The 24,613-nt window shown below is 41.9% G+C and overlaps 1 protein-coding gene across 8 annotated transcripts in view; it reads left to right on the top strand.

Moving 5' to 3' along the window:
* TRIM9 (tripartite motif containing 9) overlaps nt 1-24,613 on the top strand; it is a 71,135-nt gene that overhangs the window by 11,854 nt on the left and 34,668 nt on the right. For all 8 annotated transcript variants that reach the window (XM_060693775.2, XM_060693769.2, XM_034433360.3 and 5 more), the window contains exons 2-3: nt 11,225-11,320; nt 19,410-19,532. In XM_060693775.2, the coding sequence (XP_060549758.1) occupies nt 11,225-11,320; nt 19,410-19,532 (219 nt within the window). The remainder of the gene's footprint in view (nt 1-11,224; nt 11,321-19,409; nt 19,533-24,613) is intronic.

Below are 24,613 nucleotides of genomic sequence, written 5' to 3'. Positions count from 1 at the left end.
TGCACACCAAATGTGCGCTGTGTGCACATGCTCAAATGCACAGTATGCACCAAAAGGAGGCTTGGGAAGGTAAGTAGAAGCGGGGGGGGGGGATCAGCTGTGGCACATGACTTAGCTTCGCTAGAAAGCAGGATTTCCTGCTTTGTAGCAAAGCTAAACCCTGCTGCACAGCTGATCATTGGAAATACCGGTTCGGAGGAACCGGTAGCTTTTTAAACTGCTGGTTTAACCGAACCAGTAGCTTTTTTTTTTACTACCGGTTTGCCCAAACCGGTAGTTTTTATCAGTACCGATTCGCCTGAACCGGTAGCATTTCACCCCCGATTCAGAAGTTGTGGGTGCCCCATCACTGGAGGCTTTTAAAAAGAGATTGGACAGCCATTTGTCTGAAATGATATAGGGTCTCCTGCTTGAGCAGGGGGTTGGACTAGATGACCTACAACAGTGATGGCTAACCTTTTTGCCATCGCGTGCCAGGAGCGAGGGAGTTGGGGCGGGTCGCATGCGCACGTGCCCACACCCATAATTCTATGCTCCCTGCCCCCGCATATGCACGCACGACCCTCCCCGCTCCCTCTGCTCCTGACACGCGATGGCACGGTAGGCCCATTTTTTGCTCTCCCCAGCCTCCAGAGCCTTTCTAGGAGTCTGGGGAGGGTGAAAATACCCTTCCCCACCCCTACCGCAGGCCCTCCAAAGGCCCGAAAATTAGCTAGCTGGCGCGCGCATGCGTGCTGGAGCTGAGCTTGCATGCCCACCGATATGGCTACATGTGCCACCTATGGCACACGTGCCATAGGTTCACCATCACGGACCTACAATGTTCCTTCCAGTTCTGTTATCCTGTTCTATTCCATTTTAGTGATGGCAATGAAAGGTACTTAGAAGATAGTGTGCATAGCCTATGCCTGACTACTTGGAAGTAAGTATTATTAAATGAAATAGATGTGATTCCCAAATAAACGCATATAGGATTGCAGCTCCAGTTCTAAACATTGTGAGAGAATTCATTTTCAAGAATTCCCCGTCTCCTGAAAACAAAGGGACTATGTACCCACTCACCCACCTCCATTATCCCTTGGTTTATGAGTGATTATAGATCTAATTCCTACACTCCTTGGAATTGATTAGTCCCTAAAAAGCTTCCTTATAACCCCCCAGAGGTGGGGGTTTTTTTACATTTCTTTGTGGGAGAGTTAAATGGGGCAAGGCTGATGAATGGTGTCATTATAATTAAAAAACCCAGCCACTGGCAAGCTTGTTCTTAATGATGACATTGCTATAAATTGTCCAGAAAAAAGTAGCAAAGCATTGCATTGAACGTTCCTGCCAAGCTAAGGTCATGGTCTTTTTCCTGTCTATTAATTTTCTGCTTCATCCATTTGCCTTCTCATCTCAAAGCACTTTTTTTTTTCCTGAGCAGGTGGGAAGGGGGTAATGGAACGGGAGGAAGAAAAAACAGGGTTTTAACCTAGTAACGTTTCCAGTCACTGCACACAAGATAATCTTTCCAATTCCAATGACCGTTCCTGACTCATATTTTTTTCTGTTTGCACAAATTAAAAAGGGAATGAAATGGAAAGAATGAAATCCACCCTCTAAAAACGAGGATAAATTTTACAAGGGGGAGTAAGGTTCTTAGGACAGATTTTCTTAAAATGTGGTGGATCTTCCCTCAGTTCAGTGGATGTTTCAGACATCAGGTTGGAGAAATACCACACACTTTTCTATTGACCTTCCCATTGGGCCCAAACTTGAGATTGATCATGGCCTAATTTCAAAAACCCTCTGAAAGAAAGTCAAAGGATATCCCAACAGTGGCTTTAACCATGCCCATTACCAGCATGTTCTCTATGAGTAGACTTACTACCAGGGGTGGAATGCTCCCGGTTCGGACCAGCTCGGGCGAGTAGGTAGCGATGGCGGTGGGCAGTTCGGAGAACCGGTATCAAAAATCCCTGCCCCCATCCCCCATGCCCAGCTGAGCCGTGTGATCATCAGAGGCTTTTTTTCTTTTAAACGCCTCAGACGAGCCAAGCTCTGACAATCCCAGCTGAGTTGCCTGATCGGCAGAGGGTTTTTTAAAAATCCTCTAATGATCAGGCAACTCAGCTGGGATCTTCAGAGCCTTTTGAAAGCATTTTTTTACATGGTTTTACATGTAAAAAATGGTTTTAAAAGTAAAAAAAAAATGTCCACACCCACCCAGTCACATTACCCCCCCACCAAGCCATGCCCACAGAACCGGTAGTAACAAATTTTAGATTTCACCACTGCTTACTACCCTCTGGAGCAGTAGCGGGTTTCAATTTAGTTTGCTACCAGTTCGCTCGTGTGTGTGTGTGTGTGTGTGTGTGTGTGTGTATGTGTGTTTGTGTGTGTGCACTCCCGCATGTGACGCTTCTGCGCATGTGCAGAAGCGTCCAGGCAGGTGGGCGGAGCCTCCTGCCACCGTCGCTACCAGTTTGCCCAATCAGGGACGAACCAGTAGCAACCCACCACTGCTCTGGAGAGAAAAAGTCTTTTTACCCCTAGACTGTGTGATTCCAAGCTGAGCATATCAACATTGCCAATCTCTCATCTTCGCCTACCCTACACCCTAATTCTGAAACTTTCTCTTTGCTTTTGTTTCTCATTGTTAAAAGGATTAACAATCTACCGTACCTCTGGCTGTAACAAGCCAGAGAGAGGAAAACTTTTCTAGCCTGTCTCGATGATTCCAAGACTATTGACACACCTAAAGAAGAAGAGAAGATTTATATTTTACAGCACATAAAATCCCTGCTCTTTTTATCTACAGCAAGGCAGACTCATTTACTTGCCAAGAACTGCTTGGCCATTTGACACTCAATTTTGGTGCCCAGGTATGAGTCTTAATGCCCCAGACATTTAAGTAGCATTTTATAGGCTAAAAATATTTAGACTTAGAATATTTAGACATCATCTTTCTGTCTTACAATTGCTGTTTCCAAAATGTGATTACTCAATTTGGGGTCCTTGATGCACTCAAAACTTGGTTGTTTTCTTGCAGTTGTTTCATTACCCAACTAGTTAACATGATCAGGCACTGAGCTGGGCTACAAATGTTCTATTCTATTGATGATTACTCATCCCAGACCTGTCAGTTCTAAGGTGGCTATTTATGGTTTGTGCCTTTCAATCATCCCAGAATTTAGTAGCCCTCCCAATGATTCCCATGTGGACTAAATAATACAACCAAGATCACTATCTGACCCAACATGCCACATGAACATAGACCAGAAGTACAGTCTACCTTTTCCTTCTGAGAGCCCACAAACAAGAGAAACCTGAAGGTGATAGGCTTTTTCAGATTAACAGATTAACAGAGTTGGAAGGGACCTTATAGGTCATCTAGTCCAATCCCCCCCTCAAGCAGGAGGCCCTACATCATTTCTGACAAATGGCAGTCCAATCTCTTCTTGAAAGTCTCAAGTGATGAAGCTCCCACAACTTCCAAAGGCAACCTCTGTTCCATTGATTGTTGATTGGTTGATTGTTCTCACTGTCAGAAAGTTCCTCCTCATTTCTAGTTGAATCTCTCCTTGGTCAATTTCCATCCATTATTCCTTATCTGGCCTTTAAGTGCTTTGGAAAACAACTTGACTCCCTCCGCTCTGTGGCAGCCCCTCAAATATTGGAACACTGCTATCATGTCTCCCCTGGTCCTTCTCTTCACTAGACTAGCCAGTTTCTGTAAATGTTCTTCATATGTTTTAGCCTCCAGTCCCCTAATCATCCTGGTTGCTCTTCTCTGCACTTTTTCTAGAGTCTCAACATCTTTTTTATAGTGTGGTGACCAAAACTTAGGTGTGGTTTTACTAAGGCTTTATAGAGTATTAGTACTTCACTTGATCTAGATTGTATCCCTCTGTTAATGCAATTTAGGATTGCATTGGCTTTTTTGGCAGCATTTAGTGTTCAGTATCCCCTGCTTCTTCCCATTGAATCCTATTGTAACTATCACAAGAGAGCTACCTGATTGATATTGCCCTGCATCAATTTTTGAAATCTTTTTTCAAATCAAAACTTAAACCTAAGCAAACACTATTTTTTTGTACCAGATCACTTTCTTTAGGGCAGAATCACAATTGTAGATTAGAAAAATGGGAGAGGATAAAAAAAAATCTTATCTCCATATCCTACGCAAGCATCTTTTCCAAAGTTTATCTTTCAGTTGTCTTTTCCTTTCAATACTGTACAAAAGTTCCCATGATTGTTACCTTTATGTTGCACTGAAGAGAATGGATCCTTGTAAACATTTTCCAAAAGAGGACAGTCAAGTTGTGAAAAATATTCCTAAGGCAACTTCCCAGAAGAGTGTTATGGAAATTTGGGAGGAACTGATTGTTTTATTTTATATTCCTTTCCAAACTGTTTTGGGCCTAGAAACCAAAAACTGGGAACCAGAAAGCTTCATGAACATGAGACCTTCCAGAGTGGACTGCAGCTCCCAGAATTCCCCGAAAGTGTGGTTAAAAGATTGAAATTCTGGGAGTTGTAATATCAAAACATCTGGAAATCAGCAGGCCGAGGAAAGCTAAGCAAAGGGTTGGCCAACTCAGTAAGGAAACAGCAGCTCTACTTCTTAGAAAACATGGAGATTGCCAGTTTAATGGTTCCTGGTACTTGTTTGCCTTTGAGTCCTGCTGATTAATCTTAAAGTAAAGGTAAAGGTTCCCCTCGCACATATGTGCTAGTCGTTCCTGACTCTAGGGGGCGATGCTCATCTTTGTTTCAAAGCCGAAGAGCCAGTGCTGTCCGAAGATGTCTCCGTGGTCATGTGCCAAATGCCAAAGGTACACGGAACACTGTTACTTTCCCACCAAAGGTGGTCCCTATTTTTCTACTTGCATTTTTTACGTGCTTTCGAACTGCTGGGTTGGCAGAAGCTGGGACAAGTAACGGGAGCTCATCCCGTTACGCAGCACTAGGGATTCGAACCGCTGAACTCCAGATCATCCCTGATTGTGGTGAAGTCTGTAGCTAACCTCAGTTGAATGTGCTTCATTGCAACTCTTTTGCAGGCCTTTTTATTATTATCATTTTTATACAACTACAAAAGAGAAGAAAAACAAATGCTTTTCAAATAAAACAATGATGTAAGGACAACTAAAAGAAGCAAACAAACAAAACTTAAAAGTTCAATAATTACAGCTAAGTGAAAATTACTACAAGCCAGTTTTTAAACAGCAAATTGGACTTTAACCATATGAAATGGTAGTTCAGTTTTTTTCAGCATCTTAGCCATTGAGCCACTGCGTCCCTTAATCTTACTCATTAATCTTACTCAGCATTAATAATAATTAATAACAATTAATAATAATTAAATAATATTATAATATTAATAATAATTTATTATTAATAATAATAATAATCAATAATTGAGTAATCATTGTCATTAATAATAATTAACAATTAATAATGATTAATCTTACTCATCAAAAATCTTCCTTGGTTTTTTGATGCACATTTTGGACTCAAGTCATCAGATTGCACTATATTTCCTCAGGCCATGCTAGATGAGGATTCTGGGAACTAGCTCCAATGTATGAAGAGGGCACCCAGGTTGGGAAACGTTACATTGACTCATCTTCTTAATGCCCAATTTACATAATGCGGAAGCCATTGATTGCAAAGAGCAGATAACTAAAGTGAAGGTAATTTGCCACCCTCAGCTCCATTTACTGCTTTCTTGTCATTTTCCCTCTAGCAATCAAGGCACCATCTTGACTGAAAGAGCTTGAGTGCTAAAAGTGTATAGATTATAAAAATTAAAAAGAAAAAGAAATTCCAGTTCTGAAGCAACTGCTCTCGTCTCGGAATTGCTCCAGGAACCATTCAAGAGAGACCTGCCCACAAAAATATCCCTCCTTCACCCCCATTTTGTATGGGGTTAAAAATAAAATCATGCCTTTAATATTGAGTCTAATATTGCAGATGAAAACAAAATTTTGAAAACTGAAAGAGGAATTTCCAACTGTTATTTCATTTGTTTAATTTACAAATTTGTCAATTTGTTAAGGCAGAGTCTCTCCGAAGTTTTTTTTCACCAGATAGATTGAGTTGACATTTATGAGATAAGCTACCAACACACATCCCTTCTGTCCCTTGCTTATGTAAATCTACAGTTCCTTCCATTACTATCTCAATCTTCTCATCCCACAACCTCTTATTATTGATTTGAAAGGTGGAACGAAAAGACCTAGAATTTAAACCCTGGGGGAGAGAAATAAACACAGACTATGATTTCTGAGGCAGCTCCTGAGTGTGTTCTTTGTTGCCTGCAGTGAAGTAGTTAATCTAGCTGTGTTGGGTCTGCCTGCCTGAATGTGGGTTAAATGTCAAGTTAGATGTGCCGTAATAGCTTTGAGGCATGACATTTCCACTGCATGTGGCCTTTTAATGGTTAACATTGTGTGGAGGAGTCTACGTAAAACAACCAACAGTAGGCAAACTGGTAATCTTTTGAAAAGTTTTTCTTTAATCCTGCCTTTATTGTTTTTATAAATAACTCAAGGTTGAGAACATACCTAATACTCCTTCCTCCTCCTATTTTACCCACAGCAACAATCCTGTGAGGTGAGATGGATTGAGAGAGAATGACTGGCCCCTGGGAGAGAGTCTCCCACACATCTTTCATACCTAAAGCAGGACTAGAACTCACAGTTCCCAATTTCTAACCTAGTGCCTTCATCACCAGATCAAATTGCCTCTTTTTTTAAAGTGCAAAATGCACTGCACTAACATTCCTAGCCTTCCAGTAATCTATTTACCGTATTTTTCGGAGTATAAGACGCACCTTAGTTTTTGGGGAGGAAAATAAGAAAAAAGCTGATTGGCAGGTGGATCAGCCTCCTGGAATACCCCCAATCAGCTGTTCCCAGAGGTTCCTTGGTTGTGAGCTCTGTGCTTTTTTTTTTTTTTTTTTTTTGCTTTTTTTCCTGCCTCTGAAACTTTGTTTCAGAAAAAACTTTTTTTCCTGCCTCTGAAACAGTGGTAGGTTGCTCCTGGTTCGCACCGGTTCACAAGAACCGGTAGTAAAAATTTGTAGTAGTTCAGAGAACCGGTAATAACATTGGCTGGCCATGACCCCGAACCGGTCCCCGGCCAGGTCGCCGCTCGCTTACCCCGCCCACCTCATCAGAGGCTTTTTTTTTTTACTTTTAAAAGCATTTTTTCTACAACCTCTTCAGCTGAAAAAATGCTTTTAAAAGTAAAAAAAAAAGCCTCTGATGATTGCGTGGCTCAGCTGGGATTGTCAGAGGCTTTTAAAAGCATTTTTTCTACAACTTCTTCAGCCGAAGAAGTTGTAGAAAAAAAATGCCTTTAAACGCCCTGGCGATCCCAGCTGAGTTGCCTGATCGTCAGAGGCTTCTAGAAGCATTTTTTTCTGCAACCTCTTAAGGTTGTAGAAAGAATGCTTTTAAAAGGAAAAAAAAAGTTGGCCACGCCCACCCAGTCACATTACCCCCACCAAGCCATGCCCACAAAATAAGCCACGCCCACAGAACTGGTAGTAAAAAATTTTAGAACCCACCCCTGCTCTGAAAGCCTCTGAAACAGAGCTTCAGAAAAAAAGCCTCTGAAGCTCTGTTTGGGGCTTTTTTCCTGAAACTCTGTTTGGGGGCTTTTTTTTCTGAAGCTCTGTTTGGGGGGTTCTTTTCTGAAGTTTCGTTTCTGATGCTTTTTTTAGCCTCTGAAACCTCCATTTGAGAAACTGGGCGGGGCTGCATTCGGAGTATAAGACGCACCCAGATTTTCACCCTCTTTTGTGGGGGGGGGAAGGTGCGTCTTATACTCTGAAAAATACAGTATGTATTTTGTTCCAAAGAAAACACTGTGCTGAAGCCACTCATCATTTTAGTTTTGTAAATACACCTCTAGGTTTTATTGAAACTTAGAGGCATTACTGGAAATACATATTACATTTGCGGTTAAGCCTTTGCTTTGCAGCTTGATCATTATGAAAAAATTATGAGAAACGTTTGAGGAACAGTTGGATGAGCTGGGTATGTTTAGCCTGGAGAAGACAAGACTGTAGGGAGACATGATAGCTGTGCTGACATAACAAAAAGCTGTGTTGCAGAAGGTGGAGCCGACATATTTATTTGTTGTTCCAGAAAACAGAACAAGAGACAATGGGTTTAAATAACAAGGAAGTGTTTTTGCTTGGACATCAGGAAAAAATTCCAACAGTAAGAGCTATGCACTAACAAAACAGCTATCTCAAGAGGAGGTGGACTTACCTTCACCAGAGATATTCACCAGAGGCTGAATGGCCAATTATTGGGGATTGTATATAAGAGCCGTGGTGGCACAGTGGTTAGAATGCAGTATTGCAGGCTAATTCTGCTGACTGTCGATTGCCAGCAGTTCAGCAGTTTGATTCTGACTGGCTCAAGGTTGACTCAGCTTTCCATCCTTCCGAGGTTGGTAAAATGAAGACCCAGATTGTTGGGGGCAATATGCTGACTTTGTAAACCACTCAGAGAGGGCTGTGAAGTGGTATATAAGTCTAAGTGCTATTGCTATTGCCAGGCACAAAGGATCAGCACATAGGTTAAGTTGCAGTTCAGAAAGATTTATTACTCAAGTCTATATACAAGAATCTAGTCAACACTAAATTGGTGCTAGATAAGGTTAATGAGATTCAAGGGGAGTTGGATTTAGATCTTTTATGACAATCCAAGGACTCCAAACTAATGATGTGTTTAACTCCACCCTCCAACTCTGCTTGCTGTTCTCCTACCTCAATGTTCTAGGAGTGGATTCTTGCACTGGGCAAGAAGTTGGAGTGGAAGATCTCCGCGGTCCTTTTCAAATCTTTTATTCAATTAATATTCTAAACAATTACAATTTATTTTGTAATGAAAAGAACCCTAATATAATAGAGAGCTACTATAGTTTTGTACAGTGGTGAAGGCAACAGGTTAAAAACCCAACTGTAGTGCTGCTTCGGGCACAATGCCAGCTGGAGGACCTTGGGACAGTCACTTTCTCTGAAATCTAGGGAGGAGATGATGGCAAACCACTTCCAAAAAAACCTTGCCAAGAAAATTCAGGGACTAGTCCAGACATTCAGCAAGTCAAGGAGTCAAGATTGACTTGAATTCTGCATCAAGTAGGCACCAAGGAGAGCAAGAAGCCCATCCCATGCTAAGGGAGATGACATCTGACATTTGGTACCCCGGGCCAGGGATGGGTTCTAAAATTTTTTACTACCGGTTCTGTGGGCGTGGCTTATTTTGTGGGCATGGTTTGATGGTCATGTGACAATTCTTTAGGATTTAGCAGAGATACTGGTCTACCAGGCTTACCCTAACTGCTACGTCTAACAGTTACGTCTAACTGCTTACAGAGCTGTACCGGTCTACCCATTTGTTCTTGGAGCATTCTGGTCTACCACTTTTGTTTTTGGAGACACCGGCCTACCTATTTGTTTTTGGAGCGCACCGGTCTACCCATTTGTTTTTCGAGCGCACTGGTCTACCACCACACTACCTTTTAACACTGATCAGCTGTAGGGCGGCACTTTGAAGCCCTTTGGCAAGAGTTTAAACAGTTTTTTTCCTTCTAGCCGATCAGCTGGGATTCAGGAGGCAGCGAATAGATTGGGGGTGGGGCCAAATAAAAGGTAAGAATAACATGGGGGCCGACGGGAGGGCCCAGCTCCTGAACAAAGAGAACTGGTTCGGTGATGTCATATCGTCACCGCTACCAGCTCGGCTGAACCGGGCTGAACCAGGAGGAACCCACCACTGCCCTGGGTATCACCCTGAAAGACCCAGGCCTTAGAGTAGACAACAGTATAATTTAGAGACCCAAGACATGAAGTAGAGCAAATACAACTATTTATGCATTTATGAGGAACATAAATGCAGTGGTTCCACCAGTGGTGAAATGCTACCGGTTCGCGATGGCAACATGATGCTCCGCCCACCTGCCCGGACATTGTTTAATGTCATTAAAACCAGGAAGTAACCTTTTTTTGACTCTCTGCACATGCTCAGAAGGCTTTGCGCATGCACAGACGGTCCAGATTTGCATGTGACATGCACACACGGAGCGCACATTTCCAAACCAGTAGGGAAGGTAAGTAATTTCACCCCTGGCTACCACCACCAATTTCCACCTTCTATCACCCATTTAACTTTATAGCCAGCCCTACAAGGAAGCACTGATGACCTTCTTCAGTTCAGTTTGTAGGATATACTAACTGTATATTTCAAAATACAGAGTATGAGCAACATAGGTCAGGAGGAGACAATGTTTGCAGGCATACTTATAACATAGTTGTTAAGAGAGCGAGATCGTTCAAAACATGTTTTTTTAAAAAGACCATAATTACAAAATTCACAAGAATTATTTTAAAAAAAATACTGTGGTAACGTATTATAAGTACTAGTTGTAGCAATCAATAAGAATGATCTTATTAGAATGATCCTACCTGGAGATTTATCTCTTCTGTGACAAGAGTTGGGGATGGGATAATATACAGATTTATTGACATAAAAACAACCAGGAATCTTGAAAAAGTTTTTAAAAATTAATGTATCTATAAGCATTTACACCTTTCCCAATCTGATACCTTCAATTGAAGCAGGCTATTAGATCCCAATATAGTACAATATTGCCTTTGAGCTGATTTGTTCAACTATAACATCATATTTAAGGAAGACAGCCCCAAATTCTGCTTTGTTTTGTTTTGTCTTGTGTATTTATTAGATTTTCATCCTGTCTTCATTTACTTCAATGGACTGAATTACAATTTATTAATTCCCTCCAGCATTGGTACTTTGGACTGAGTGCATGCAGAATTACTTTATGCTTCCTGCACTTTCTTTTCCTCTTTGTAGTCATGGGATCACTCAATTTGTTTTTGGCTTTCCATCTTGCTAGTCTGTAAAAAGTGGCTAATAGAATAAGAATAACATTTCCAACTGGATAGCGACCATTTTTATGGAAGGAGTGCAATGGAATATAATAAACTAAATCGTTTAACAGTTTGGTGGAAATCAATTCTGATTAATTTCCTGCTCTGGGCTTCAACTGATGCCTTGGTTCGCTAACACGTTTGGGACTGAGATGGAAAAGAAGGAATTCTGATCATCTGCTGGGATATAAATCAGTATATCTAGGAAACGTATATGGAAATAAATGTCCTTTTGATTCCCATTTCCTCTTCCTTCCCTGTTTCCTGCAGAGCCAGCTGTCCCAGGCCCTGAATGGACTTTCAGACAGAGCCAAAGAAGCCAAAGAATTCTTGGTACAGTTACGAAACATGGTTCAACAAATCCAGGTACTGTGTTGACTCTAATAGAAATAGATATAGAATAACAGAGTTGGAAGGGACCTTGGAGGTCTTCTAGTCCAACTCCCTGCTTAGGCAGGAAACCATACACCACTTCAGACAAATGGTTATTCAATCTTTTCTTAAAAACTTCCAGGGTTGGAGCATTCAGAACCTCTGGAGCAGTGGTGGGTTTCAAATTTTTTTACTACTTGTGGGCGTGGCTTGGTGGGCTTGGCAGGGGAAGGATACTGTAAAATCTCCATTCCCTCCCCAGTCCAGGGGAAGGTTATTGCCAAATCCCCATTTCCTCCCAATCAGTTGGGACTTGGGAGGCAGGGAATAGATGAGGGCGGGGCCAGTCAGAATTTTTACTACCGGTTCTCTGAACTACTCAAAAATTCCGCTACCAGTTCTCCAGAACTAGTCAGAACCTGCTGAAACCCACCTCTGCTCTGGAGGCAAGTTGTTCCACTGGTTAATTGTTCTGTCAGGAAATTTCTCTTTGGTTCTAGGTTGCTTCTCTCCTTGATTAGTTTCCACCCATTGCTTCTTGTCCTGCCCTCAGGTGCTTTGGAGAATATCCTGACTCCCTCTTCTTTGTGGCAGCCCCACAAAATTCTGTTCATCATAATCATGAACAGAAGTAGAATGAGAGCAGAACCACTATGTGGCATTCAATTCCCTGAGCTTGGAACACACACAATCAAACCACCATTGCATAGCAAACCACCATCGACAACAGATTGCCAGGCCTCCTCTTTTTCAGCAATAACCCAATCACCTTTGTGATGACCAATTCTTTAACAAAACACCAAAGAATGGGTTGGGGGTGTATTTGAGAGATGACTCATTGCATTTAGAGTGGGAAAGGGCTGATTTTATCCACCTCTCTGTCTCCTTGATGGGCAAATTGCACAAATAAAAATAGCTTTATTTCCCATGCAACCAGGGTGGAGAGTCTAAAGAAAGATGGAGAAGTGGAAAGTATCTTGCAGTACAGACTTTGTTCTAAATTCAGACTATGGAGACTAAAGCCTACACTTGGTGAAATCTCTATTTTGGGTGATACACTAGACTGTGGATAAAATAAGCTAATAACAGCAAGGCTGTAATTATAGACTGGGATCAAGGCATTCTATTGTAATCATCTTGATTGACCCCGGTCTAAATTTGGATTACAGGATAAGACAAATATGGCATAATATGGGATGCAAACTTGAGCAGTTTTCACTGACTCTTAGTCAATAATAAAGATCAAGGTCTTTTGTATTAAATTGTCTATTCCATAATATTAGTAATAATGAGAATAAGGGTGATGGTGATGTTACTACTGTATTAACAAATCATCATTTTATTGATTGTATGTGTTTGTCCATGGATGTGTTTTCCCCTTGGAGTAGTGTTTCCCAACCTCAATAACTTTAGGATGTGTGAACTTCAACTCCCAGAATACCTAACTAGCATTACTGACTGCTGTATTCTGGGAGTTAGCAATAGCAAATAGCACTTAGACTTATATACCGTTTCACAGTGCTTTACAGCCCTCTCTAAGCAGTTTACCGAGTCACCATATTGCCCCCAACAATCTGGGTCCTCATTTTACCAACCTCGGAAGGATGGAAGGCTGAGTCAACCTTGAGCTGGTCATAATCGAACTCCTGGAAGTTGGCAGAATTAGCCTGCTGTATTGCATTCTAACCACTGCACCACCATGGCTCAGTGTTGAAGTTCACACATCTTAAAGTGGCTGGGAATTTTAAGGAACATATTTGTCAGGCTCCGAAGTCAATTTTCACTCCTTGGAATAATATTCTACTGCAGTGTTACTCAACCTCTGCAGTTTTAAGATATGTGGACTTCAATTCTCAGAATTCCCCAGCCAGCATGCCCAGGTTGAGAAAAACTGCTTTATTGGAGTAGCTGACTACCGTCTATAAAATAGAGTCATATTTAACACATTGAAATCACCGATATAAGCTCAGTATCAGTGGTGGGTTGCCCCCAGTTCGCACCAGTTCTATAGAACCGGTAGTAAAACCAGTGGGAGGCTCCGCCCACCGACCCCGACGTCATCAAAATACTTCTGCGCATGCACACGGCCCCATTGCGTACTGGTAGTAAAGGTAAGTAGAACCCACCCCTGCTCAGTATACTTAATTCACACCCTCCAAAAGTACTTTGTTGCTTGTATCCTTACAATTTATATTGATATTGTTTCCTAGTATGATTTGATTGCTTATTTATACCCTATGTCTATCATTAAGTGTTGTACCTTATGATTTTTGATGAACGTATCTTGTCTTTTTATGTACACTGAGAGCATATGCACCAAAGACAAATTCCTTGTTTGTCCAATCACATTTGGCCAATAAAGAATTCTATTCTATTCTATTCTATTCTGTTCTGTTCTGTTCTGTTCTGTTCTGTTCTGTTCTGTTCTGTTCTGTTCTATTCTATTCTTCTATGTCTCTACAATCTGATAATAACATCTGTATTTGGCAGCTGATCTTTTTCCCCCTCCTAGCTTATCTGCACTGTATCAGAAATCACACTAAAAGTGACAATTTCCATTTGCTAAACCCAGAGGATAAGTGGACCATTTCCTTTGGGATCCTGCCCTGTTGGCAACCATTATCTCCTTCCCTGTGCCCTATTCCTTTAGCAAATCTTCTTAGTGCCCATTGGAAAAACATTCTAAACATAGCCTCTCTCCCAGCTTCCGCCCACTCTGGCTGCCATAGCAGCAAATGACCAGGATGAAGGTATTGGAAAACATGTCTAGCCACAAGAAAATGCCAATGTGCTGTGATTTTACCATGCTGATTTGTAAGAGGTAGCAGAGGAATGTTTTCTTTGTTGCTGGAAAGTTTCTTCTTATAATAATTTGATTAGGTTAGGGCTGCTGCAACAGTTGTAAGTGTGAGGATCAGTTGTAAGTCATTTTTCTCAGTGCAGTTGTAATTTCAAATGGTCACTGAATGAATGGTTGTACGTTTTTGTTTTTGTTTTTTAAATTTGATTTATATGCCGCCCTTCTCCGGAGACTCAGGGCGGCTTACAATGCGTTAAGCAATAGCCTTCATACTTTTGTACATATATACAAAGTCAGCTTATTGCCCCCACAAACTGGGTCCTCATTTCACCTACCTTAGAAAGGATGGAAGGCTGAGTCAACCTTGAGCCTTGGAGAGATTCGAACTTACAGTAATTGCAGACAGCTGGTGTTAATCACAATGCTATCAGTCTGCTGAGCCACCAGGCCCTGGTGAGGACCCTGGTGAGTAGGCCACGTTGAGGACTACTTGTATGTTTTTCCAAGTTTATTTTCTACGGAGATTCTCAATCATCCAGTTCATAGATCCTTTTCCAAAAGGCAACTGGACGTTCTTATTTTATCCTTGAAAACGTTTCGCTTTTCATCCAAGAAGCTTCTGAGTCAGAACTGGAGAAGCTTCTTGGATGAGAAGCGAAATGCTTTCAAGGAAAAAACAACAAGAAAATCCAGTTGTCTTTTGGAAAAGCACCTTTGGGATTCCCAGGTGTATCCCCAAAGAGGCCAATGATATGATGCCCAAATGGTAAGTACAACTGGAGGATTGAAATCATCCATCATCACCCCTTTTTAGATGTGTGGGATGTATCTAACACATAGTAAAAATGGTGGGGCTTCGATTGGCTGGTGGGGCCAAGAATTTTGAAAACGCTGATACCCCCCCCTTCCCCGTGACACCTTCTACATTCTCCTTCCCATTCCCTATTTCTTCAGGGAATTCTAGTTATGGACCTAAAGCTAGGATAATAACTTGCAATCTTCTCCAACTTGACATCTTCCAAAGTATTGGACTATCCCTGCCGTTAGCAGATGCTGGTTGGGAATAATAGGGCTGGCAGCAGGGGTGGGATTCAAAAATTTTAGCAGCCGGTTCTCTGCCTGGTTGCTGGATGGGCATGGCCATGGTAGGCATGGCCTACTCAGTCTCCTGCACCAGGGTGGGTGGGGGCATTTTCGCCCTCCCCAAGCTCCAGAGGCTTTGCTTGAGCCTCTGGGTGGGTGAAAACAGTCTCCCCAGGCTCCGGAGGTCCTCCGGAGGCCGAAAACCGGCCCATTTCTGGACTTCCAGAACTTCAGGGAGGCCCATTTTTCACCCTCCCAGAGCCTCCGCGTGGGCGCTGTACTTACCTGGCATCCAAAACAGGCTGCATGGAGACTCCTGGGAGGGGTGGGGTGGGAGAGGCCAGCCAGTCCTTGCAACTACCGGTTCGGCAAACCAGATCTAAAATTAGCATCCGGTTCACCTTAACCGGCCCGAACTGGCTGAATCCCATCCCTGGCTGGCAGTGGGCAACATGGAGAGTGCCAGAGTGGGAAGAAATTGCTTGCTAGAACAAGAAGATGACCGTTACAAAACAGTTGTAAAAAAGGAATTTATATTATGTGTTTTGTTTGTTATATTGTGTTGTGTTATAAATAATATATACACTGCTCAAAAAAATAAAGGGAACACAAGCAGAAGACATCCGAGATCTGAATGAATGAAATAGATGTATTAAATACTTTGTTCGTTACATATAGTAGTTTTGTGTTCCCTTTAGTTGTTTGAGCAGTGTATAAACTACTGTATATAAAGAACAAAGTATTTAATAAGGCTATTTCATTCATTCAGATCTCGGAGGTCTTCTGCTTGTGTTCCCTTTATTTTTTTGAGCAGTATATATAAAGAAATTGCTTGCTAGAACAAAGGGTTCAGGGAGAGGAGAATGCTGGAAAGGAGGAACAAAGGGGTGCTCTTTGAAAGATCCAGCACAGTATAAATTCCCTCATTGCCTCTCTGCCACCCAACCTGATAAACCCCAAAGAAATAAGCTTGTTGCATCAATGCTTTGCATTCTCTCAGATGGAATCAGGCCTTCAGTCAGAATCAATTTAAATTTCGGTGGCACAGATCATTTGTCTTGGCTCTTTAGGGATGTTGGTTCTCTTGAGTGCTGCCTCCTCCCTCCATCATTTTGAGTGAGCAGGAGTCTCATCCATCAAGTCCCGTCAACTCTGTGGCCAAATCATTCCCGCTTTCCTTGCGGCTGCCTCCCCCATGCTTCTTTATTCAGTTCGGTGGAGACACATTCCTCCATGAGCTGCTTCTCCTGTCCTCCCTTCGTCCATGCGCCATGCGACTCATCCCTTCTGAGACTTGTGGTTTTCCCCTAAGAGAGTAATCATTGCTTGATAGAGACCGAAAAGTTTTAATCAGGGCTTTCAATTTCCAGGAATGTCTCCGGTTTCAGAAGAATTTCTATATGAGCCAAATTAGAATAATAGGACTACTGCAGGCTCAGAAGAACCAAATTCTGCCCAAATTAGAATTTTATCCTATGAAGTTTCAGTCTGAGAATATGAATATGCGTTTGGACTCGGGAGACCGATATTCTAAACTTTCCTTCTGCAAACGTTCACAGAGACTCTTTGGGCAACTTGTAACCTCACAACTGATTCTGCAAGGTGCTTTGGGAAAGAATATTTTTAAAGTAAATAATATAAAATGGGGGGAAAAAACACCTTCTGTTTGGAATAGCAGCTTTTAAAACACTGTAAGATAGAAATGAGAAATATGTTCAGGTAGTCCTCAACCTATAACTATTTGGTTTGTGACCATTCAAAGTTGCAACTGCACTGAAAAAAGTGACTTATGACTGTTTTTCACACTTAACAACTGCAGTGATTCACTTAACAACTGTTAAAAGATCGTAAAATGGGGCAAACAAATTAAGTGACATTTGTCACTTAACAAATGTCTCACGTAAGAACAGAAATTTTGGGCTCAATTGTAGTCATAAGTCAAGAACTACCGTATATGCGATTCAATATCAGTTTATCAGTCTTCCCTACCTTGTCTCATGCTTCGAACAAGCTTTAAATGCTTTTAAAGCCTTATGTGAATGTTTATTTATTTTATTTTATTTATTTATTAATTAAATTTCTATACCGCCCTTCTCCAATAGGACTCAGGGCGGTGCACAGCCAAGATAAAAACAAAGCATACAAAATTTAAGAACAGTATTAAAATAATTAAATATTTTGGCCGAAATTAAGATAACCCAATTTAAAATCAATTTAAAATTTAACTCAGGCCAGCCCAGCTTGTTGAAATAAATAGGTTTTCAGGGCCCGACGAAAAATCCGGAGGTCTGTTATTATACGTAACTCTGGGGGAAGGTTGTTCCAGAGGGTGGGCGCCGTCACAGAGAAGGCTCTCCCCCTGGGGGTCGCCAGCCGACATTGTCTGGCGGACGGCACCCTGAGGAGGCCCACTCTGTGCGAGCGTACTGGCCGGTGGGAGGCTATTGGTGGCAGAAGGTGGTCTCGTAAATACCCCGGCCCTAAGCCATGGAGCGCTTTAAAGGTGGTCACCAACACCTTGAAGCGCACCCGGAAGACCACTGGGAGCCAGTGCAGCTCGCGCAGGAGAGGTGTCACATGGGAGCGCCTCGTCGCCCCCATAATCCCCCGCGCGGCCGCGTTCTGGACCAGCTGGAGCCTCCGGGTGCACCCCAGGGGGAGCCCCATGTAGAGAGCGTTGCAGTAGTCCAGGCGGGAAATGACTAGTGCCTGAGTGACTGTGCATAGAGAGTCCCGATCTAGAAAGGGGCGCAGCTGGCGTATCAGGCGAACCTGATAAAAAGCCCCCCTGGCCACGGCCGTCAAATGATCTTCTAAAGACAGCCGTGCGTCCAGGAGGACGCCCAAGTTGCGAGCCCTCTCCGTGGGGGCGAGTGATTCGCCCCCAATAGCCAGCGATGGCGTCAGCTGGCTATATCAGGACGCTGGAAGCCACAGCCACTCGGTCTTGGAGGGGTTGAGTCGGAGCCTGTTTCTCCCCATCCAGGCCCGCACGGCCTCCAGACACTGGGACATCACTTCAAGGGCATCGTTGGGGTGGCCTGGGGTGGAGATGTACAGCTGGGTGTCATCAGCGTACTGATGGAACTCCACCCCAAAGCCACGGATGATCTCACCCAGCGGCTTTACATAAATGTTGAACAGAAGGGGCGAGATTATATATTATATATATTAATATATTATATTAATATTTTACTTGAAAATGATTTTTATCTGGAAATTACTTTTCAAAGTAAAAAAAAATGGAAGTGTTCTGTTGCATGTACATACATAGACTAATTAGTGCCTGCAAAGATAATGGAAACTGTTTTCGTGAGGATGTGTCTCTGGCAGTCACTGGCTGGTTCCATTTACATGATATATTTAAATATATCATTTAAAAGCTGGTCATTTCTGAGCCAGGGACTAGGTTCTATTGTCTCTCCCAAGTCAGCAGGGTCTTTTGTAGGGTTATTTATAATCCAGCCAATGCCTGTTGTTTGACTCCATTATTGAGAATCAATAATTCAATAAGTCCATTATTATCCGACTTCTTCCATGTATTTTTGAAGATAGGCAGGTGGAGAGAAAGAGATAAGAACATAACTCGCTGTAAGCATTTCTTTTTCCTTCCCCAAACTCCCCTTACCACTAGCTACCAAGACATCTATAGGAATGAAGCAAAGATAGAAAAGAGATAAGACTGACTCCATATATCATCAGCCCATGCTGATTGCATATATGTGTGTATACCAACACACACGTGCATGCATGCATGAAGGAAATGACAATGGTTCCATCACAACAAAGATGGCTGCTTGTAATATGATCAGAGCAGCCATCTTACTTCAGGACTGTCTAGCACCAATTAATTACATGTAGATTGAGCTAGACTGAGCTTGCTGTGTAATGCAAGAAGACACAACACAGAGAATCATCATGAATTCAATCTACTGTCTGGTTTCATCCAACACCTTGAATCAGAAACTATCTAACTTAGCCTGACACCGTATGTGAACCCAGCAGGAATGGCTCCTAGAAGCAGTCTGAAGAGAACAAAGAGCCCAGAGGTTAAAAAAAAAACCCAGATGAGGCTGAAGATCTCAAGACGTTGTTGCAGGAAAGAGTGAAATCAGTCTCTTGTGATGGCAAATCCAACAAGTCAGCTGCTTTTAGACCTTCCTGTTGCTTTGACTGATGAGTATTTTATTTTGATTGCAGGAGAACAGTGTGGAGTTTGAAGCTTGCCTGGTCGCCCAGTGTGATGCTCTTATTGATGCTCTCAACAGACGGAAAGCCCAGCTGTTGTCACGGGTCAACAAAGAACATGAACACAAACTGAAGGTAAGTCTGGGGTAATGAAATTTAAGCAGTGAACTGTTCTCGGGTGAAAGAGGTTGGTGGACATGGCTAGAAAAATGCCTCTGTGTCCATGTAAGGTGCCAGGTATGTCAAGTCTTGAGATACTGTTGCAGTTTATGGGTGAATAAATCAGCTAGTCCTATTGAAAATGGCCAAAATATGTTGTTATATCTGCTGGTTCAGTAGGAAACTTGGTCAAAAAAAGTCTTTGTTCTAACCTCTTTTCCAATAGGATTGCTTGCTTCATTTCCTGTTCCTTGCTTAAATATTTCCTTCCCTTCAGACATTTTATCTTCATGAAGAAAAATCTACTATCTACCAATTGCTAAGAGTCTACACTGACTTGAAGGCACATAATCAATTTGTCAATCAATCATTCAGACAGCATTTTGGGACTCATACATTATGCAAAGCCATGCTATATTTATTGGTAACAAAACTCAATTAGATGCTTTGCACAATACACTCAATCAAAGTCAAATAAATATACATGATGTCTTAGAACAGCCACACTAACTTCAGAGAACCACTAAAGTACAAACTAGTCAACCATAGCTCATGTGCTAAATTTATGATTATCTTCCATAGCGAGAAAATTGTGTTATTGAACAAATGCTGATTTGTTCAATACTAATGAATTATTAGTAAACACATTGCATGAACTTAGGAGAGTCCTAAATGTTCAAATAGGAATCTTTGCTATTAGATGAAGAATACTGCAAGTGTGTGTATATGTGTACACAGTATTCTTCATCTAATACACACAGTATTCTTAGATTAGATTTAGAATTCTTTATTGGCCAAGTGTGATTCGATACACAAGGAATTTGTCTTTGGTGCATTCTTCATCTAATAACAAAGGTTCCTATTTGAACACCTAGGACTCTCCTCAGTTCAATATATATATTTGGAACAACTCCAAATCCTTTAAAAAAGCTTGCATTTACTCACACTACTGCATCAGGAATCTATTTAATGTTACTACATTTTTAAAGGAAATGCACCTTTTTTCGAGGCTTGTTTAATGAATAGCAGAAAGATGCTACGTTCATCTTGTGCGGTCCAAAGACTTCTTCCAAATCCTCTCTGAAGCGTGCAAAGTTGTATTGATTTCCTCTTACTCCTTGGTTTAATGCTTTAGTTAGAGTGCCTCGGTTCAGCTTCTTTCTGCCTCCCAAGTACCTCTGAATCCACCAGGGAAAAAACAAGGCTCCTTATAGCTATGCAGCACTCAGACTAATGCAGGAGCTGAAATGAATTAGCAGTGGGCGCAGGAGTCCGTGTGAGGGAGGGCCTGAATATTTGCCATGGCAGCTGTTGCCATAGAGACCTCCTAGGATGGAGGGAAAGAGGGATGACACTGTGGCCCCTAACGACCAGCAACAGATAAACCCAGAGGAGTAAATCTGAAAGGGGGAGACAACCGGTTGGCCACAATGTACATTTGCTGTGAAAACGTTATGGCCCTCTTTGAGGGAAAGGTTTGTGGCTGACTGAGAGAACTGATGGAAAGAGGATTGCTTGTAGAGAAAAAAGGATTTGCGAGATGTTTAATGGCAGATTGGAAGACAAGTAGGGCAACCCTAGAAAGTTTCTCTGCATTGAGTCAGTGGTATTATAGGTTTTTCCCCTGGCATTTAAAAAAGCATGGAGATCTTTTCCAGCCAGTTGACCCAGATGGCTTTTCTTGAACAGGGGGGAAAAATTAACCAAGAGATTTCTGGGTTTCCTTTCTTTGCAAGCAGAGACATTTCACTCACAGTATCTAGGATTCCTTAAATGTATGTCCCCCATTCCATTAACTATTGGCTTTTATAGAGCAGAGTCAGAATTACAGAATAATAGAGTTGAAAGGGACCTTGGAGGTCTTCTAGTCCAACCCGCTGCTGAAACAGGAAACCCTATACCATTTCAGACAAATGACTGTCCAAATGAGTCGACCATGTTCTTCCTTTTAAGTAATACATAAGAGAAGGGTTAAGGTTAGGGTTGTCTGGATTCATGGAAAGCATTAAATCATGGTTTACAGACTATAGACTCTGAGTTCCCACAACATACTAAGTCAACATGTGGATTGTTAGTTTGTGGTATAGTGTGGGAATCCAGCCACTGTTTTTATAATTTTAATGTGTGTTTAACATGTTGTTCAAACCCAGCCAATTCTGTGAGGTAGCTTCTGCCTCATCACAATATGTGAAGGCAGACAAACATTTTTGCTGCCTTTAGTGGCTCTTCTGGTATGATATCTGAACCACCTATTAGCCAACCATAATATTAGTTCAGTAGGTTTGGCAAACATAGTCTATGTGGTTAGTTTGTGGTCCAGTCTTTTGTGTGAATTCAGAAAATTAGGTCAATTAAATAAGCATAAGTTTAATTAATTATTGAAAAGTGTCTTGCATGAATAATGGCAGTGCATAAATCATGATATTCTATGGTTTAGTATGTCTTACTCAGATCAGGGAAATAGATGGGGTGGAGTACTTCCTGATTCTACTACAACAGGAGAATAGGAGAAAGAAACAGTTAATTCTGTAAAGCAGATAATAAGCTTTGTGGTCTCTTAAATGCCTTGGACATAAATGGTTTTTCCTTTAGCATTTATTAACTCAACAATCACACATTGTCAACAAACATCAAGTTTCCCTCTTTGGGTTTTTTTTAATCCCCTTTTTTGTTATTTATTAGCTATAAAATTATTGAGGATTCAGATATTTTACTGCTGGAAAAAAACCAGTTGTGTAAATAAAACATTCAACCCTATGGATCAATCTTCCACATATAACATCTTGCAGAAACATTCATCAATATGGATGAAGGTGCTACAGCCCAACCCACCTGAAGGGGTCCCAGTTAGACAAGACAAGACAAGACTGACACACATATTTTAGCCTTTTGAGAACCAATCTTGATCATTTCCAATTTGCAAAACAAAGACTTATTTGGGCAATTCAATCTTTTCAAACTCTTGCCAAAACTCAAAAGGTCAGTGATGTTCCCATTAATGTTACTATGAGCGACACCCAGCTTCAGTACCACCTCAACATGATCAAGGTTTTTCTTTCCAAACTTTTTTGGGAACCCTTATTGGTTCTGAGTCTCTAGACAACATTCTCTACATTTCTGCTTCTTTTGCATGCAGGTAGGTCTTACCATTTATTTATTTATTTATTTATTTATTTTCTTTTTATGGCCCTTTAATCCCTTTATTCGGGGTGGAGTCAGGACGACTGAATGGAGCTGAATATTTACTGGCCGGATGCCCTTCCTGATGCCTACATGGAGTTCACAGCAGATATTTTCTCTTTGCACTCTGATAGAGAAACATCTGCCACCGCCTAGGAGTGAACTCCCAACCTTTCGAGTGGGAGGCAAGCGTCTTCACTTCTAGGCCACCACATCATACCATTTATATATTGCCTTAATTTTCTTGCTCTGGCACCAAGCGCTGGCTTGATGACCAGGTGTAGCTACCCTTTCAGATGGAAAGAAAATGGCTCTGGAGAAAAATTAAAAAGGAGAACAAGACAATCTCTGGAACAACCTCCCCCCAGAGCTACGTACAATAACAGACCTCCGGATTTTTCGTCGGGCCCTAAAAACCCATTTATTTCAACTAGCTGGGCTGGCTTGAGTCAAATTTTAAACGGATTTTAAATTGGAATGTTTTAATTACGGCCAAAATTATTTAATTATTTTAAACAGATTTTAGATTTTGTATGTTTTGTATGTATGTCTTGTTTTTACTTTGGCTGTTCACCGCCCTGAGTCCTACATTGGAGAAGGGCGGTATAGAAATTTAAACAAATAAATAAATAAATAAATAAATCCCTGATCATTTATCGACTCATTTTTCTTGCTCGCATACAGAGCTGTTTTTTGGTCCTTCTGTGGGGAACTGGGTTTATGCCACAGCCTCCTCCTTCCACTTGTCAGGCAGAATCTTGTTCAGTAAAATTAGCTAGCAGGGAATTCAGTCATTAATCATCTCCCTTGCAGCTCCATGCCCAAGACAGATATTTTGAAGATCACCTTAGGTCCACTTGCTTGTTAAGTGCTGAGATGAATTGCAAGGGAGTGGAGAGAAATGAAGTAGAAGGGAGGGAAAGAGAGAGAGAGAGAGAGAGAGAGAGAGAGAGAGAGAGAGAGAGAGAGAGGGGGGGGGGGCATTTAAAACTTTTAGCAGTCTGAGTTTGGCAGCTGTGCAGAAGGACATTTGTCTGTGTCATTGATGTCTGTTCTCCCATAATGGCAAATTATGGGTTTTTTTATTCAATAAAGGACAGTTGGATGGGTTTACTTAGCAGGCTATCATACAGTACATTTTACAAATCATGATGCCTGGGTTCACCAGTACACTAAGCTACAAATAAATGAACTACATTAAACATGTTGTGTGTGTGTGTCCCAATGGGTTCTGCCCCAGCTATGGACCCCAAAAAACGCAGCACACACAAAGTCCGTTCTTGGTTTACTAAATAAATCAATCTTTTTCAACAACGGCTGTTAATTAACTGCATTAACAGCTGCCAAGAATTCAAAGAATAAAAACTGAAAGCTTACTGTGGTTGGCAGAATGCCCAGAAGCAATTTGCAGGAAGCTGATAAAATAAGCAAGACAAGACACGAAGGTATGTGAACAAAGTTGTTCCTTGCAAATTGCTTCAGTTGGCGGTCCTCCTTAAATAGGCTAAGGGAGTGGCCAATTAACCCCAAGCCTTACTCTCGAGGAGACCTCCTCCTGAGAAGCCACTCCTGCCTTTTGGCAGCTCTGTGCGCCCGTGCATTGAGAAGAGGCTCCTCCTCTTCGTCCTCTTCACTTAAGGGAGCTTCTGGAGGTTCTGAAGGCCCTGGCTGAATCCCCGCCTCTGGCACCACATCTTCTCCAGGCTCCTCATTGTCTGACTCGAGTTCCAGCTGCACAGGCTGCTGGTGCAGCACCACACCAGCCTCCTCGCTGTCTGAATCAGCTACTAGCTACACAGGCCGCATACAGGCCACAACACAATGTGTTAAGACTGCAACTCCTATACAGCGGCATCCATAGCAAACTGCAATGAGGC

The sequence above is a fragment of the Pantherophis guttatus genome, chromosome 1 (assembly GCF_059756535.1).
Source record: "Pantherophis guttatus breed Tessera chromosome 1, ASM5975653v1, whole genome shotgun sequence".
NCBI classification, from domain to species: Eukaryota; Metazoa; Chordata; class Lepidosauria; order Squamata; family Colubridae; genus Pantherophis; species Pantherophis guttatus.
This window is presented reverse-complemented; position numbering and strand designations above follow the sequence as displayed.